Genomic DNA, 18,273 nt, shown 5'->3' with positions numbered 1-18,273 from the left:
TCAGTCTGTGCTACTCTGGTATGTAATACTGCAGGAAGGGCCGTATGCGCCACAACATCTACCTTACACTTGATATGTGCCAACTTTAGGCCATTAGACAGAGTAATATGTCCGAAATCTGAATCTATCACACTCAATCCTTACACCATTACTCATAATAATCGGAAATATATGTGAAAACCCCTTTACCATTTGCTGTTTTCTGTCTTCAAAAACTACTAACAGTCTCAAGATGCATGACTGCTCTTATGATAATTTATTCTCCCAAAAATATATACTGTATGTGATACACGAGAAATCTGTATATTGGGATCCATTTTGCTCAGTGACTTTTAATATATACTATTTTTTAAGTTTTGCATGGTGTCAGGATTCTTATGTTCTGTTTTTTTGTTACAATCAGGCTTGGTATTAGTCAGATCTTAATTTGAATATTGGCTACCTTTTGTCTTCTCTAATGGTAGCCATACACAAATGATAGCTGTCAGCTGATCGCTCACTCGGAAGACTGCTGTCTCTCCTGACATCCCCACAACCACAAATGCCCACAGATGGCTCTGTCGTAGATATATATCCCGGAGAGAAAAAAGGTTGGGCAAGTTAATTCAGACTGCCTACCTCTTGGCTACTCTGACATAATTCGTTCAGGTAGAGTCAGTAATACTGATTAGATGGTAAGCTGGTTCGACTTTAATGCATATGGGTTCTATTAGGTGCAGACAAGTTGGACATACCTCTTGAGAAATGCATTTACAGTTATGCTCAAAAGTTTACATACCCGGCAGAATTTTTGCTTTCTTGGCCTTTTTTCAGAGTATATGAATGATAACACCAAAACTTTTTCTCCACTCATTGTTAGTGATTGGGTGAAGCCATTTATTGTCAAACTACTGTGTTTTCTATTTTTAAATCATAATGACAACCCAAAACATCCAAATGACCCTGATCAAAAGTTAACATACCCTGGTGTTTTTGGCCTGATTACATGCACAGAAGTTTACACAAATGAAATTGAATGGCTACTAAAGGTAACATCCTCACCTGTGACCTGTTTGCTTGTAATCAGTGTGTGTGCATAAAAGCAGAGTGAGTTTCTGGGATCCAGACAGACTCTTGCATCTTTCATCCAGCCACTGACGTTTCTGGATTGTGAGTCATTGGGAAAGAAAAAGAACTATCAACAGAGCTACGTGAAAAGGTAGTTGAACTGTATAAAACAGGCAAGGGATACAAAAAGATATCCAAGGAATTGATAATGGCAGTCAGCCGCGTTCAGATTGTAATTAACAAATGGAAAATCAGGGGCTCTGAAAAAAAAAAACCCCACAGTCAGGTAGACCAACAAAAATTTCATCCACAACTGCCAGAAAAATTGTTCAGGATGCAAAGAAAAATTCACAAATAACATCAGCTGAAATACTGGACTCTGAAAACTAGCGGTGTGGCTGTTTCAAGATCCACATTAAGGAGGCACTTGAAGAAAAATGGGCTGCATGGTCGAGTCGCCAGAAGAAAGCCATAACTGTACAAATGCCACAAAGTATCTTGTATACAATACGCAAAACAGCACAGAGACAAGCCTCAAAACTTCTGGAAAAAGGTAATTTCGAGTGGTGAGACCAAAATTGAACTTTTTGGCCACAACCATAAACATTACATTTGGAGAGTGGTCAACAAGGCCTATGATGAGAGGAACACTATTCCTACTGTAAAGCACGGATCACTGATGTTTTGGGGATGTGTGAGCTACAAAGGCACATCAGAGTTGAAGGAAAGATGAATACAGCATGTTATGAGCACATACCGGAGGCAAAATTGCAATGCCCCATGTGAACTGCATTGTAATTTATATGGTACGCATTGCTGAATTTCCACCACTTTCTCATGCTCCTGAATGCCCCATGTGAACTGCATTGTATTTTATATGGTATGCATAGCTTACCCATCTTCTTGTATCCATAATTGTACTCCATCTTGTTATCTTTGCCACACATCTAAGTGGTCTGTATAACCCCTTCCCCCTTTTATGACCTCTGCTTAACTCTGTGCATTTGGCCTGGGCAGTTACACCCCACTTTTCACTCACACCTGATTGTCTTTAGCTGCACATATATTCAGCACCATGGGTCTGCTCCAGACGTAGTCGGCTCCATCAATTTCTAAGTACTTTGAATTAGACTTGAATTGGACTGGAATTGACTGTAAGGTAACGGACTATAACACCACAACAATGTTTCGCCATCTTTTTACTATCACCCCCATACTACTCTATTTCTCCCTAGCTCCTGCAATCCCTCCACCCAGTAAGGAACATGTCATTTCCCCCTCCATCCTTCCCAACCATCTCACCTCTTCGTCACAACTGTTCCCCCACATACAGTCCTTTTTCTCCTGACACACACGGCCACATCATGTCCTATCCTGCTCCCACCTTCTAATGCTCTGTCTACTACTCCTTATTGCTGGCGACGTATCCCCAAACCCTGGCTCTCCTCAACACATCCCTACACTCACTTCTACCACCCTGCCACGATCCTCTACACGTCTTCGCAACCATGATAACCTCATACCCATTCATCCAGCCCCCACTCCCTCAACCCCCTTACCTGGAGCCCTATGGAACGCACGCTCTGTCTATAACAAGCTATCATTTATCCATGACCTCTTTATCACCAACAAACTCTCCTTCCTCGCCAGCACTGAAACCTGGCTCACTCCCTCTAACACAGCCTCTCCAGCTGCGCTTTCCTATGGCGGATTCCATCTCTCTCACACCCCTCGCCCCAGCAACAAACGTGGAGGAGGAGTTGGCTTGCTCCTGTCTGATACCTGCTCCTTTACCCCAATTCCTTTGCCACCCTCCGCTACTCTTGCCTCATTCGAGGTGCACTCCGTCCGCATCTATTCCCCCTCCAACCTCCAACTGGCGGTCATCTACTGCCCCCCAGAACTAGCCATCTCCACCTTTCTCAACCACTTCACCACCTGGCTACTCCATTTCCTTTCTGCTGACATACCCACCATCATCATGGGCGACTTCAACATCCCCATTGAAACTTCCACCCCAGCTGCCTCTAAACTTCTATCGCTCACGGCTTCCTGCGGCCACTCACAAAGATGGTCACACACTGGACCTTATCTTCACCCGTCTCTGTTCCCTCACTAATCTCAATAACTCACCCCTCCCCCTGTCTGACCACAACCTACTGACATTCTCCTCCCTCTCCTCTCCTACTGCGCAACCCCCGCTCCATAAAGTCGCTCACCCTCGCAGGAATCTCAAACACCTCAATTTACAATCACTCTCTGAATCCCTTCTCCCTCTTACAGACATAGCTTCCCTTCATGACACAGATGCTGCTGCCACCTTTTATAACACCACAATAGCAGCAACGCTTGATTCGGCTGCCCCCCGCACGCAGAGCAAAACTCGAACAAGCAACAGGCAGCCCTGGCTGACCAGCCTGACCAAAGAACTGAGATGGGTTTCCAGGGCCGCTGAGCGGAGATGGAAGAGAACCCATTCTACTGAGCACTCCAACGCATACAAGCAGTCCCTTGCCAGCTTTAAGTCCACGCTCTCTGCCGCAAAACAATATTACTTCGCATCTCTAATATCCTCCCTGTGTCACAACCCTAAACAGCTCTTCAACACTTTCAATTCTCTACTCCGTCCCACAGCACCTCCTCCCCCTCCTCTCATTTCTGCTGAAGACTTTGCCTCCTTCTTTAAGCAGAAGATCGACACGATCAGACAAAACTTTGGCCCGCAGCCCCCAATGCCCCTCTTAGCCACTCAGCCCTGTTCTGCAAAAGCCAGCTTGTCCACCATGACAGAAGATCAGCTCTCCACCCTTCTGTCAAGATCACACCTCACCACTTGTTCCCTCGACCCATTCCCGTCTCACCTCATCCCTAACTTGGCCACAGTCCTCATCCCATCTCTAACACACCTTTTCAACCTTTCACTTACAAATGGTGTCTTTCCCTCATCCTTCAAACATGCCTCAATCACACCCATCCTCAAAAAGCCCTCCCTTGACCAATCCTCTGTGTCTAACTATCGCCCAATATCTCTTCTCCCTTACGCCCCAAAACTACTGGAACAGCATGTATATCTTGAACTGTCCTCCCACCTCTCCTCCTGTTCCCTCTTTGACCGGTTACAATCTGGCTTCCGACCGCATCACTCAACTGAAACTGTCCTAACTAAAGTCACTAGCGACTTACTAACCGCCAAGAGCAAACAACACTACTCTGTCCTCCTTCTCCTGGACCTGTCCTCTGCCTTCGACACCGTAGACCATTCCCTCCTGCTACAGACTCTCTCATCTCTTGGCATCACAGACCTGGCCCTATCCTGGATCTCATCATACCTAACAGACCGAATATTTAGTGTCTCCCTTTCACACACCACCTCCTCACCTCGCCCCCTGTCTGTCTGTGTTCCCCAAGGCTCTGTCCTAGGACCCCTACTATTCTCCATCTATACCTTCAGCTTGGGACAGCTCATAGAATCCCACGGTTTGCAGTATCACCTCTATGCCGATGACACGCAGATCTACCTATCTGGACCCGACCTCGCCTCCTTACTGACTGAAATCCCACAATGTCTGTCTGCTATCTCAGCCTTCTTCTCTGCTCGCTTTCTCAAACTGAACATGGACAAAACAGAATTCATCATCTTTGCCCCATCTCGCTCTACCCCTCCACCAGACCTATGCATCAATGTCAACGGCTGCTCTTTCCCCAGTCCCGTACGCTTGGTGCCTTGTCTCGACTCTGCACTCTCTTTCAAACCACATATCCAAGCCCTCGCCTCCTCCTGCCGCCTCAAACTCAAAAATATTTCCCGGATCCGCTCATTCCTCAACCAAGAAACCACAAAAACACTAGTGCATGCTCTTATCTCCCGCCTCGACTACTGCAACCTCCCACTCTCTGGCCTCCCCTCTAGCACTCTGGCTCCTCTCCAGTCCATCCTACACTCTGCTGCCCGACTAATCCACCTGTCTCCCCGCTATTCCCCAGCCTCACCCCTATGCCAGGCCCTTCACTGGCTTCCTATCACCCAGAGGCTTCAATTCAAAACCATAACCATGACATACAAAGCCATCCACAACCTGTCTCCTCCATACATCTGTGACATGGTCTCTAGGTACCTACCCGCACGCAACCTTCTATCATCTCAAGATCTCCTTCTCTACTCCCCCCTTATCTCTTCTTCCCACAACCACATACAAGACTTCTCCCGTGCTTCCCCCATACTCTGGAACTCCCAGCCGCAACACATCAGACTCTCACCATCAACGGAAACCTTCAAGAAGAACCGGAAGACCCACCTGTTCCGACAAGCCTACAGCCTGCAGTGATCCTCGGTCTACTGAACCACAGCACGACCTGCTCTACCCTCTCCTACTGTATCCTCACCCATCCCTGTAGACTGTGAGCCCTCGCGGGCAGGGTCCCCTCTCCTTATGTACTTGTGTGTCCCTTGTCTTACACTTAATAAATTTTATTTTTATAGCGCCGACATATTCCGCAGCACTTTACATTTCAGAGGGGATTTGTACAGACAATAGACATTACAGCATAACAATAATCACATACAGTAGATTATAACAAATAACAAGAGGAGTGTTTACTATACTTGTCTATATTTCCCCTTTTCACATGTAAAGCGCCATAGAATAAATGGCGCTATATAAATGCATAATAATAATAATAATAATAATCATCAGCCCGGAAGCTGCGCATGGGACGAACTTGGGCGTTCCTACATGACAATGTTCCAAAATACAAGGCCAAGTCGACCTGTCATTGGCTACAGCAGAACAAAGTGAAGGTTCTGGAGTGGCCATCTCAGTCTCCTGACCTCAATATCATTGAGCCACTCTGGGGAGATCTCAAGCGCGCAGTTCATGCTAGACAGCCCTGGAATTTACAGGAACTGGAGGCTTTTTGCCAAGAAGAGTGAGCAGCTTTAACATCTGCGAAAATAAAGAACCTCCTCCACAACTACCACAAAAAACCTCAAGCTGTCATTGATGTTTGAAGGGGCAATACACAGTATTAAGAAATGAGGTATGTGAAATCTTTGATCAGGGTCATTTGGATATTTTGGATTGTTATTATGATTTAAAAAGAGAAAACACAGTAGTTTGACAATAAATCGCTTCACCCAACCACTAACCATGAGTGGAGAAAAAGTTTTGGTGTTATCTTTCATATTCTCTGAACAAAGGCCAAGAAAGCAAAAATTCTGCCGGGTATGTAAACTATTGAGCACAACTGTATATCTAACATTTGGATGGGTATTCTAGTTTTTCTGGGCTGTTTTAGGCTGTACCTTCAGATCGTCTTTAGATTGCAATTGGTGTGTATTACAGGTTTGTGTTCCAAAGCTGAAGCACAAATCAAGTGGTCAGCAGAAGAAAGGAGAAAGTGGATGCTCCTCCCCAGAGCTGGATAATCAGGACTCCTCTGGCAGTGAAGGTGAGCTTTCATTTGTAAGAGATTTGGGACCACTGTTTCTCCATGTTGATATGCCCTAGCTGGAGTTGGGAGATTATAGGGCAGTCTGTGCTCTCTGTGAAGATATTGTTTACATAGGTTTAAAAGAAATAGGAAGCTGGCACCTCTAGTGCTGAAATTCGGTGTGATAAAGAGGGTGTAAATTGTAACATGTGATGAGCCATCTTAGTTCTTATCTTCAAGAATCAGTGCTCTTAAGTTTACAAACTGGTTTAATGTAAAACTTGTCATCACCAACCAACCTATGCAATATTTCAATCATGATTGACATACATATATCCAACCAACGTATAAAGAGGTTATTCCCTTATCTATGAGATTTGCCACAGATGTCTGATGACTGGAAGACCATGGATCCCTTTCCATCTGGAGAGGTGTTTATCAGATGGAAGTATATATACACACACATCAGCTTGTAAGTGTCCAAAGAGAGGAATGCACCTTTTCATGAATACTAGAAGTTATTTTAACCCCTTTGGTGACATGCACTGTATATTTACGGCAGAAATGTGTCCTCACAGTATGGAGAAGACTCAAGAGCTGAGCCTGCACCATGTAGCATGGGTGCTGGTTGCGTTATACAGCCGATGCCCACGAGTAACTTAGATGATGCTGTCAGTAGTGCTTTTAGGTGGGTAGGAAGGAGTCACAATGTCCATTGCCCTCCTCTTGTAGCTACGCTATCACAGGGTGCACATTCGGTTCTTTTGCAGCCTGGAGGCTTCTGAATGCCCATTGACAGTGCTCCAAATCTTAATAGGGAAGTTGTAATTGTACAGTAGACTGAAATACTATTGAAGTACTACAGTATTCCATTGTATTTTATAGGTGATAAAGCTATTGCAGATCCAAGGGGATAAATATAACATTTAAGAAATAATACAAAATATTTTTTTTTATATAAAAAAAATCAACAATTATGGAAGTTTAAATCTCCCCCTTATCTCAAGTATCAAATATTGAAATTTTAAAAATCCCCATATCACTGTGTAAGTAAGTTTACACCATAATAAAATATAAAAATATAAATCTCATATAGTAAAAATGGTCATCCAATAAAACGACTGCTTTCGCCACACAAACATCCATACAGCTTTATCTACCAAAAATAAAATATAGCTTAATAAAACCTATCAAGTTTTATGTTTTCCTAAGTAGACAACACCTACGTCCCCCATAAATACTAAATAATAAAAGTACTGATTCATAGAACAGTTACCAGGTAATTTTTTCTGTAGTGAACTTAGTAAAAAAAAACAAAAACCAAAAAACAACAAAATTACATTGTAAAGTAAAATGAATAGTGTCAATCAAAATGACATAATTAAGTGATGAGATGGCAGTAAATAGTGACAATGATTTCACACCGCGCTGTTAAACCATTTTGCCCAAATATTTAGGTAAGTGTTTTTTACAGTTTGTTTACATATATTAAAATCCCTTTAAGAAAAACCACTGACTGCAGTGACTTTGCTGAGGTTTGAAATAACGGTAACAGAAGAATGATGCGTGTGTGTGTCGTCATTGCTCTTCCAGCGCACGTATTGGCTCACAGCAGTAGAAGTCGAAAGAAAGGGGCAGATCATGGAGAATTACAAAGTGCCATAGAATCCATCAAGAAAACACAAGAAGAAATCAACAGGTGATCTTATCTCTTTGCACATTGTTTTCTGGATGTAAAACTTTTTTAACATTAGGTTCATGTTGTATTTAAGACTAAAAACTGTTTTTGCAATTTCTTTAAATATGTGGCCTTTTTACGGTCTTTGTTTCTCTGCACATTCCACTTTGATGTGGTCGTAAATCAGTGGAGAGTAACAGGAAAAAAGATAGAGAAGAGTCACAAACTCTCTTGTCAGACTATCAAATCGAGTTGACTGATTCTCAGATAAGTCCTTCTGCAGCCTGCAATAGATAGTGCAAAGCACAGACTACAGAAGGCAAATGTTGCAACATTTTTAATAAAAAGCAGTTACAAAAATTATTGTGAGCCCCAAATACGGGCATTTCAATGAAAACAAAAAAATCCCAAAAGTTGGACAATTACTTTCAAAGGGGATGTCTGTGACTTTATAAAAAAAGAAAGGCATGTACGGTAGTTGCTAACAGAGGCAGCTATCTGCCTGCTGTACCCGGCACCGGTCATTTACCGATCCTGCCAGATATACAGCTGTCTCCTGTCAACAGAGCAGCAGTTTCTCTTCCAATTGACAGGGCAGGACTACTGGTGTCATGCTGATTGACATCCGGCTTCCCCCAATTAGGCAGCACAAGTTGGTTGTCAATCAGCATGACACCAGTAGTCCCGCCCAGTCAGCAGGAAGAGAAACGGCAGCTCTGTTGACAGGGAGCTGCTGAATATCTGGCAGGATCGGTCAATGACCGGAACCGGGTACAACAGACAGGTAGTTGCCTCTGTTAGCAACTGCATGCATTTTTTTTTTTTTTAAAGTCCCGGATATCCCTTGTTAAGCCGGCCTCTTTAGAAGAACCAGTATTCGATATATTAGCTCATCTAATTTGGCCATAAGACTCTAATACAACAATCAACTTTTCAAAATTACAAGGCCTCTTTGATAATCCATCCTAATCTCGCACTTCCCATGTACATGAAAAAAAAGGAAATTTGTGGATTTGGCATACATGTCACTAAGCATGAAGCATCCAATAAATATGAGAGAATCCAAATCATCTTAAAATGTGTGAAATCTGTTCAGACCTTTCTGGGCGAAGAGCCTGTAGCGTGCTAGCAATGAAGTTCTTTGTATGGATCTAAAAAAATTTTAATGACCACACAACCACACAATACATTTTTGAACATTTTTAGTGAATATGGAAGCTGGATCCCTTTGATGTTTCCGGGATTACTAATGCTCTACTTGAACGCAGTCTAAGGCTATGTGCACACGTGCGGAATTGCTGCAAATTTTATGCTTTTGCCCGCTTTTTTTCGCCGCAAAAACGCATAAAATAAGCAACCCATTGAAGTCAATGGCATTCTGCACATGCTGTGCTAATGCTGTGTTTTTTTCCGCAGTGGAATCTCACCGCAGAAAAATACGCAGCATGCTCATTCTTTGTGCGGAATCGTGGGGGTTCTGCACACATAGGAATGCATTGTTCCCCTTACTTTCCGCATGTGGCTATGCCCAATATGCGCAAAGTAAGTGGAAAATGTGCGGATGGTACCCAGGGTCTGGAGGAGAGGAGACTCTCCTCCAGGCCCTGGGTACCATATCCCTGTTAAAAAAATAATTGAAATAAAAAAACGTGATATTCTCACCTTCCGGCGTCCCGCTCAGCCTTCCCGCCTCTCAGCGAAGCTCCCGGCAAGTCCCGGTCCCAGCAATGCCTTGCGCGAATGACCTGTGATGACGTAGCATCTCGCGCGATGCTATGTAATCAAAGGTCATTGACGCAAGGCATCACTGGGAACGGGAATTGCCGGGAGCATCGCGAGGATCAGGAACGCTGCGGGGGACGACGGAAGGTGAGAATATCACGATTTTTTATTTTTTATTATTATTTTTAACATTATATCTTTTTACTATTGATGCTGCATAGTTAGCATCACTAGTAAAACGTTAGTCACACTTGCCAAACACTATGTTTGACAAATGTGACCAACCTGCCAATCAGTTTTCCAAGCTACTTACGCTTGCAAAACGCTAGTTTTTCACACGAAATCCGCATACGGATTTTCCGTGGAATTCCCGCCTCAGGGAGTTGCGGAATTGCCGTGGAAATTTCCGCGGCAATTCCACACGTGTGCATATAGTCTAAAGCTGCTTGAGATGGACATTTCTTTTTTTATGCCGGTCAGTGTTCTATTGCAGAATCCAGACTACATAGCTGCTGAATTGATTGATCTGAAACAATAGGAACCTCAGATATTCCATATTCCAGTGGTATATTTAATACCGCTGCTGTTTTTCAAAGACAGAAGCCATTGTATTAATCACGCACAACCCCATTGCAGTAGAATGGCTGTAATCTATCAGCACTTACTACTGTAATGGTGCACTATAGAAGATACATCTGAATAAATAGTTTGAGCTGAACGTTAACATGTTTTGTACAGTAATAAAACCTCGTACTATTAAGGCTACTTGTGCAGCAGAAGTGTTTGATATCATTCGCGTCTTCTCCAGTATATTTCTCATATAATGTACACGTACATGTTCTCCCCAGTGGTTCTGCTTATTATAATCTCCACCTTCTTGTTCTGTCCTATAGGAACATCATTGCTCTCCGTAATCGTGTAACTGCAAATGCCTCAAGCACAGAAGGTAGCTTCCTTCAGCAAAGAGACTATTGTATTATTATCTTCCTGATTTTTCTTCAGATTGCCATTAACTATTTGTTCAAATGAAAGAAACGGATTCGCATAGAAGTATGTCGAGTCTGGAACTGTCGCTTTTGGATTGGGACCACTTCTTGCCTCACTAGCATTTTCAGTGCTTTTCATCCCCGCCATGTTGGAGGTCAGATGATTTGAACTTTTGGGTGCAATATTCTTCTTCTTTTTAAAGTATCCGCCCTCGACTCTGGAATCTTGTACAGCTTTTCACTTTGTCCACATCGCCAGTAGATCAAGTATGAAAGTGCCCGCACTATCTAGCGAGCTGTGTCATTGTATTCGCTGTTACACACCTCCCTGTTCTGTAATGTCCATGTCACAGATGTATATGAACACGTTTTCTAAGTATGTTGCTGGCTGCCAATGCAAGTCTTTTGGGTAAATTGAGCTATTAGCATTCTGAGGTGAAATGACAGCCTGGAAAGCCAAGGTCTTGTTAATTCAGGTATTTGACAAATATCACGTTTCTATTAAGTATGTTCTTAACAGGATCCTTCACTAGGATTCTGCAGAGTTATGGTTACCGGATTCCTTATGCTCAAACTGATCTTCTGTACGTAGTTCAGGAAAGCCACCGGTAAGTGGATGATATTGATAACGTATGCCTTGACTGCAAGCTGCGGCAGGACAATTGACTGCTTTACTGGGTGAGCTTGATTGAAGATGCTATAGTTAGTTATGTCCACCATTTAGCCATACCGTTGATTTGCGTTGGTTAGCTGGCAATGTAATTTATTTGGTTTTCTAGAATCTTTTCCTATTTCTTGATTCATTATCACTCTTTGCAGTGTCTGAAAATTCAGTTGTCAGCAAACATAGCCAAGTAGGCTACTGCTGCTAACGGATCTCAGAGATATATATATATATATAACAAGTAATCACCAAACCAGTGTCTTTAAATGTTAGGTCAATCTACACAACTATAGAAATATTTTAAAAGCCACTACAGAGTTTGCTGATTTACAGAAATCAAGAATCTGCCTGAAAGTAGAGGTCAGACTGCCTTAAGGCCCCTATACACACTCTACTAATGTCAGCTGAACCCACCGGTCTCAGCCCTATAGTTTAGTGTGTAGGGAGGCCTGCTGACTCTCTCCTGACATATGATGCTGGGGTTAGAGAGGGATCTGGCATGATGGATTTCCAGGAGCTAAGTAGGAGCCTAGCAGCGGCTGTTTTGTAGAGAAAACATGTGCGGGCGATCACTCTTGTGTATGGGGACTCATAAGAGAGAGCTGTCGGGGGAACTTAATTTTTTATAGGTAGGAGGCAGTAAGCTGCGGCCAAATGCACCTGGCACTGGCAGCAGGTTATCTCCCGTGGAAAAAAAAGGTCAGTCCTATTGAAATTCAACATATCTGACCATTCTTGTTCCTAACGACCTCTGTCGGGGAAAAGTCTGGAGGCCCCTTTAGACATAAGATGGTTAGTGCTTCCGATTAAATATAGCAGGTTTGACTTTGAGTAATATTTATTAATATGATGAAAACAAGTGTCATCAATAGCTTAAATTTTTTTTTTCTATACTCTGGAGACCAGCATCACACAAGAAAATAAGGAGAAACCATAGCAAATCATGCTATAATAAGGATATTTTTAGAGTATACATTTTACAGCAAATGTTAATGAAATGTGGAGCTTCAGTTTGTGTGGTCAAATCCCATGTATCAGGATTTCAACCACTTATCTGAGTGCCACTTGGGAGTACGTTAATTTTCCACCCAGCTAAAGAAACAAACAAAGCCCAAGGGATCCAAGGCACCAAAGATGGATTAAAACTTAATTTTTTTTCTCTTGTCTTGCTTGATAAAGGTCATATGGCTGAAACGTTGCTACATTGTTTTTTGTATTTTAATCTGATGAAATGAATAAAAGATTAACTTTTAATCTATCTCCTGTTTCTTGGACCCTCTAAGATCATCTGATGGTCGACCACTGTGGCCAACTTTCATCTAATGTGTACAAGGGCCTTAATATTACTGTTAGTGCTGTTCCATTAGTCTAGTATAGATCCCATGCAGGTGATCATATGTATAAAACAGTGGCTCTAACCGTCACTAAGCCAGGCACACCGGACTGCGTCCTCCTTACTTGTGCCCAATGTACCCAGAATACATTGTGCCCAAACACCCAGAATTTTCTTTTCTTTGCAGCACCTATCAAACTTTTATTGTGATGTTTAACATGTCATAATTGTACAGTCAGTATGTTTTCGGATCATGGCCTGTATATTTTTGGCAGTATTTAGATTTTAAGTCCGATTAAGCACTTGTTCCTTGTTTTGATGGCTACAAATACATTTAAAGAGTTGCCCACTTCCAAACTGGTTCAGGCCATTGGCTGTGCAAAAACTCAACTTGAATATTGTCAGAGTTTGTGATGCCTATATAGCATCACACTGAATGTACGTTTCATCTTCTCGCTCCTTAATTTTTTACCTGTTTTAAGTGATTTCAGTACTAGCTAATATAAAAAGAAATAAAGGATGGCACGCTATCACTGAATTGATGGATGGGGAGGAGAACAGACATTCTAGCTAAAACAAAATGTTGATGTTTTGCCTAGAATAACAGTATAAGTATCATATATCTTTTAAATACTGAATTAGTATTTAGTAAGTAAAGCCTACGTTCTGTAACTGCAATATTAGCCCACGGAGATTAACTACAATGTAAGAGAAGCCAAGTGGAAGGTCCCCAATTATAATTGTCCATTACTGCGGTGTAACCGTATGTTCATTTTCTTTGGGGGTGCTTGGCTAGATACATTTCTAAGCTACACTCCAGCCCAAGGAAATACATGTTCAGGTTATGGATATTGAGCAGCAAAAATTAAACATTTGAGGCAATTTTCATCTTGGGAGTATATGCTAAACTTTCAGCATTGTCCCTCTATTCATCATATAATCTCTGGAAATGCTGGCATTTTCTCTCTTTTTTAAAGGTTCTAGATAGATTAGTTGTATTTATGTTTACAGTGTATGCTTTCAAGGCGAATAGTTCACTTTAAAAAAAAAAAAGATTAATTCATGTGCATTTAACTCCTAGCCAGTAAAGCACTAACCTGCCAGCACCATATACAGCCAGGTATAGGAGAAGGCCATACTTTTTATGTAACCATCAATTTTTACCTTTTTTAGTTATTTGTACATCTGTGTAGGTCATAATTATTACATAGTATAATGAAAAATCCAGCCTAAAGCTGGAAATAGTGCAAAGAGTAGCAGAACGACTGAAAGTCATACCCACGACAGAACTGTTCATTGATACTTACTGTTGTGCCACAATCTGCAACTCGTTTTCTGAAATGATGATGGAATTACTTAGTTAAAATGTTTTTACTCAAATCATTAAAAAATTAGATAAAAGCGAGGAATGTAATAAGCTAAACCCCTATACTCTCCAGTTAAATGCCCCAGCGCTTTTACGTCTCACCTCCGTCGCTCCCCAAACTCTTGGTTGGGTGAAGCAGTGACATTCCGAATACCAATGTAAGCGCTGCAGCCAATCACTGGTCTCAGGGTTATAGAGCACATGACCGCTGAGGCCAGCGATAGGCTGCAACAGTCATGTGATTAGACCGCTCGGCATTGTGCACACAAAAATTTGTGGGAAGCAGTGGAATGGTGGCGGACATACCAGGAAATATTGGTTCTAGTCTTATTTTATTACATTGCCTTTTGCCAATTTTTTGTGACGGTGTTTCAAACAGCTGCATCAAATATCCTAAATAATGCTTTATTGTGATGTGCGGGTTTATTAAAATCCTATTTTCAAATTGCTTTTTTCCCCCTTCCAAACATGAACAGGTGGACATACCCAGTGCTTAAACTTGATGCATCATTCACCTCTGATTCTAAAATATGACTTTTCTGAATAATTGTGACAGCTTTAGATATTTGCCAAAATGAACTGGAGAAGGGTAAAAGATGACAGCTCTTCCTGCCAAAGCAATTGGAACATTCCATACTATCAAGTAGAAACGTCCACCACGTGGAGAATTGAGGGTTTAACTGTATGTCTGACCCTTGTGTCATACCAAAATTTCTTTAGTATTGTGTCCATATGATATGGATTGTCTAGGTGTACTGTAAGTTCTAAGCATTTTAGCTGTAGTGATATAATTATTTGTACAGTAAGTATTCTTATATGAAAAATGAAACAGAACATTGTATCTTCCGGATTTCTATCGGAATCCTAAGATCACTTATACATCAAATAGCAATTTCCGTTGTGTAGCCCATAACTCCACTTAAAGCATTACATATCCTTATTGGTGCAGAGATGTATCCTAACATCCTGTGGCCAGCACTGAAGGGTTAATCGCGTAACCACATAGGTCTTCAGAGAAAAAACAATTAAGAATTGTATAGTGAAAACTGTATTTAGAAACTCTTTCATGTACAGAGCACCGTTAGTGGTAAGGGACTGTACAGTGCACTCCATGAAGACTTTTTATGTGACTTGTATAGTAGTTTACTAATGTAGAAAACTGGTTAGCAATATATATGAATAATACATATCATCTGTCATTTCTAGCTCTCTCTGCACTTTCTCATGGAGAAGCTTACTCTGTTACAGAACAACCGTAATGATTAGAATGTTTAGAAGAATGGCAGGGTGGTGTATGTATGGGAGGCATCCCCACACATCGTATGGGCGGCCCTGAGAAAGGTATGTTGTCTTTACCTGCCAGGGAATGGTTTCTGAACACTGAGTCCAGTGTAACAAGGTTCTTATTACAAACATACAGTATAAGGTACAATCACCTTTTTAACGAATTTCTTGGGGTTGAGCCTAATTGTAGCCTGGAACTCCACTATCTTCTTGTAAACGACACAGCTTCTGGCATAGTTTCATGAAGTCCTGATATAACACTACTGCGTACATTCTCCTCCACTAAAGGGAGTCTAAAATGCCTTGCTGGCTGGTTAGCCATTGAGAAAGTGAGACAGTGCGTCCCTTTTGTGCAGTGTATTCCAGTATATGGAGTAGAACACAGTGGTGCGGTCTAATCTCTCTGTAGATGATGTAGTTCATGTCCTACGTGTGCCCTTTTTGGATGACACTGAGAGCCAGAGAGCTGTCTGAACATTGCTACCTGTGCCTTTTTGATAAACAGTTTTGTGTTTTGGGGTTTGTGCCATATTCATACGATCACAGGTTTCAAGCCCATGCTCTTACTTTTTTAAGAGGATTTGCAATACTTGGTCAGATATTTATCTCCTTCGCTCTTGAAGGGTAAGCTGTGTATACTTTCAAGTTAATCGGCTTTCTTCTGACTGGACTCCCTTTCGTAGAGTATCAACAGGGTCAGAGGGAGGACCTGTGACGTATCTTAAATTGTTGCATTTATGTCCACACATCGGGTGTATATACAATGGAGTCTTTACAATTTGTGGCATACTCCTAATAGCCATAGCAACAAGCAGTGACCTCTTACACAGAAGTGTGACTTCATTACAATGTTTAAAATGATTGTTTTTTATTTGCATCTCACAGCTTTTAAGTACAAGAAATCCAGTGATCTATATATATATATATAGTTCTGTATACCAATGTATTCCTAGTGCTTGAAAATATGCGCTTGGATCTCAACGGAGAAGAGGTTAAACTCGGTGTGACTGAATGAAGGCTTCTGTACCTCCACCTTGTACTTTTCTGCACATCTGTTCTTTTACCATCATTGCTTATTTTGTACTGTTACATTTTTAACTACAATAGACTGTTATATCAACATTGAGTAAAGACCAGTGTTATGTATCGATGAAGAGCCAGAAGCCATGACAAATGAATATGAGAAGACGGAAAGAACACAGCAAAGACAACGTTATTTATGTCTAATAATAAGTGCATTTGATGATTTTCAATATCGAACCTGTGAGAAGGACTAGCACTGTCTTAGCCGGGCTCCATACACATTGAACCTCATGGATAATTACCATTTCTGCCAGAGATTGAGAAATTGTCAGTAGCAACCATTCTGGGTAGGAGTGGTGGGATGTGACATTTTACCATCATCATGAGTCGTTATACATAAGGTCCAATGGTTCACAGGTCGCTGAGCTAGGATGGAATGACAAATGTGCTGTCCTGTAGCATGTTATGTGTTCATGTATGTTTAACATCTTGTCCAATGGCTTTTTAAAAATGGAAACAATTCCACTGGTCAGTAGTTTTGTATTTCCAATTAGAATAAAACATGATCATAACATACATTCATGTCTGGTTTATATGTACCGATAGTCTAGAGAGCAGCGTGGTATTTGCGCGGAGTCAAAGCAACAATAAGGGAACCTCTAAGTATAAAGATTCCACAGGTATATGAATAGAGAGAGTGCACCTTCATCCAGATAACAAAGGTACCACGTCTAACCTTTATTGGTATGCAGTCATATGCCAGTTATATTTCTTTCTATTGGAAGGCAGTATGGTGCGGATAGCAGCTGCTTCCTCACTAAGGTCGCACATCCCAGAATTCCTTGTATATGGTCCTATATTGAGATCCAATAACAGGCAGACAGCTACAGAGGTGTCAGAAACTGAAGTTTGAAGAAAATACAGGAAATTCCTTCAAAAGAACCTGTCGCTAGGTCAAATGTAACCACTTTTTTGGCAAAGGCCATAAAAATTGGCACGAAATAAAAGGCTCAAGTCTCTGGAACTGTATATATTAAAAAAAAAAAAAAGGCTGAGCGCCATACACAGTGTTGGTGTGAAAGGGCAGAGTTCTCCTTTCCCTATCTGTATAGTAGTTGTTTGCAACACACAGATCTACAAAGCGACGGCCAATGGAGACACATAAGGAAGATGAAAGTGCGCACATGCTGTGTACACCAGTGTTTCCCAAACTCCGGTCCTCGCGGCCTCCCACAGGTCATGTATTCAGGATTTCCATAGAATTGCACAGGTGAGAGGATTAAGGATGACAATGATACCTCTATCCCCTGTGCAATACTAAGCAAATCTTGAAAATGTGACTTGTGGGGGCTGTGAGGACTGGAGTTTGGGAAACACTGGTGTACACACTTTCGTCCATCCCTGCATGGCGGTGTGTGCACCCTGTTATCTCCCTCTCCAGTGTATAGCTGGCGCTCGATGCACACAGGATGACACAGAAGCATGTGGCCATTGTACACAGGAGAGGGAGATGAGAGGGGGCATAAATTGACATTGTGCGTGGTCTCATCTCCCTACCTTGTCAGCATTGGCCTCCATTGCCTTGTGACCCTGTGTGCAACGAACAGCTACTATACACAGGAGAAGGGGATGAGAACTCTGTGTCCCTGCACACACTGTGTAGGCAGGTACTCGGCCACTCCAGTGTCCATACATGCAGGGCTAAGGAGTCAGAGCCAAAGCGAGCACTACCAATCGGCA

General features: G+C 42.0%; 1 protein-coding gene across 8 annotated transcripts in view; it reads left to right on the top strand.

Moving 5' to 3' along the window:
• The window catches only part of OSBPL8 (oxysterol binding protein like 8), a 423,538-nt gene extending 406,429 nt beyond the window's left edge, over positions 1–17,109 (top strand). For all 8 annotated transcript variants that reach the window (XM_073560013.1, XM_073560011.1, XM_073560012.1 and 5 more), the window contains 3 exons: positions 6,390–6,495; positions 8,071–8,176; positions 10,771–17,109. In XM_073560013.1, the coding sequence (XP_073416114.1) occupies positions 6,390–6,495; positions 8,071–8,176; positions 10,771–10,906 (348 nt within the window). In that variant the 3' untranslated portion in view covers positions 10,907–17,109. The remainder of the gene's footprint in view (positions 1–6,389; positions 6,496–8,070; positions 8,177–10,770) is intronic.
• Positions 17,110–18,273: the final 1,164 nt, after the last annotated feature.

This window comes from Dendrobates tinctorius, unplaced genomic scaffold (genome assembly GCF_039654945.1).
Source record: "Dendrobates tinctorius isolate UK_male_01 unplaced genomic scaffold, ASM3965494v1 ptg000290l, whole genome shotgun sequence".
In the NCBI taxonomy this organism is placed as follows: domain Eukaryota; kingdom Metazoa; phylum Chordata; class Amphibia; order Anura; family Dendrobatidae; genus Dendrobates; species Dendrobates tinctorius.
This window is presented reverse-complemented; position numbering and strand designations above follow the sequence as displayed.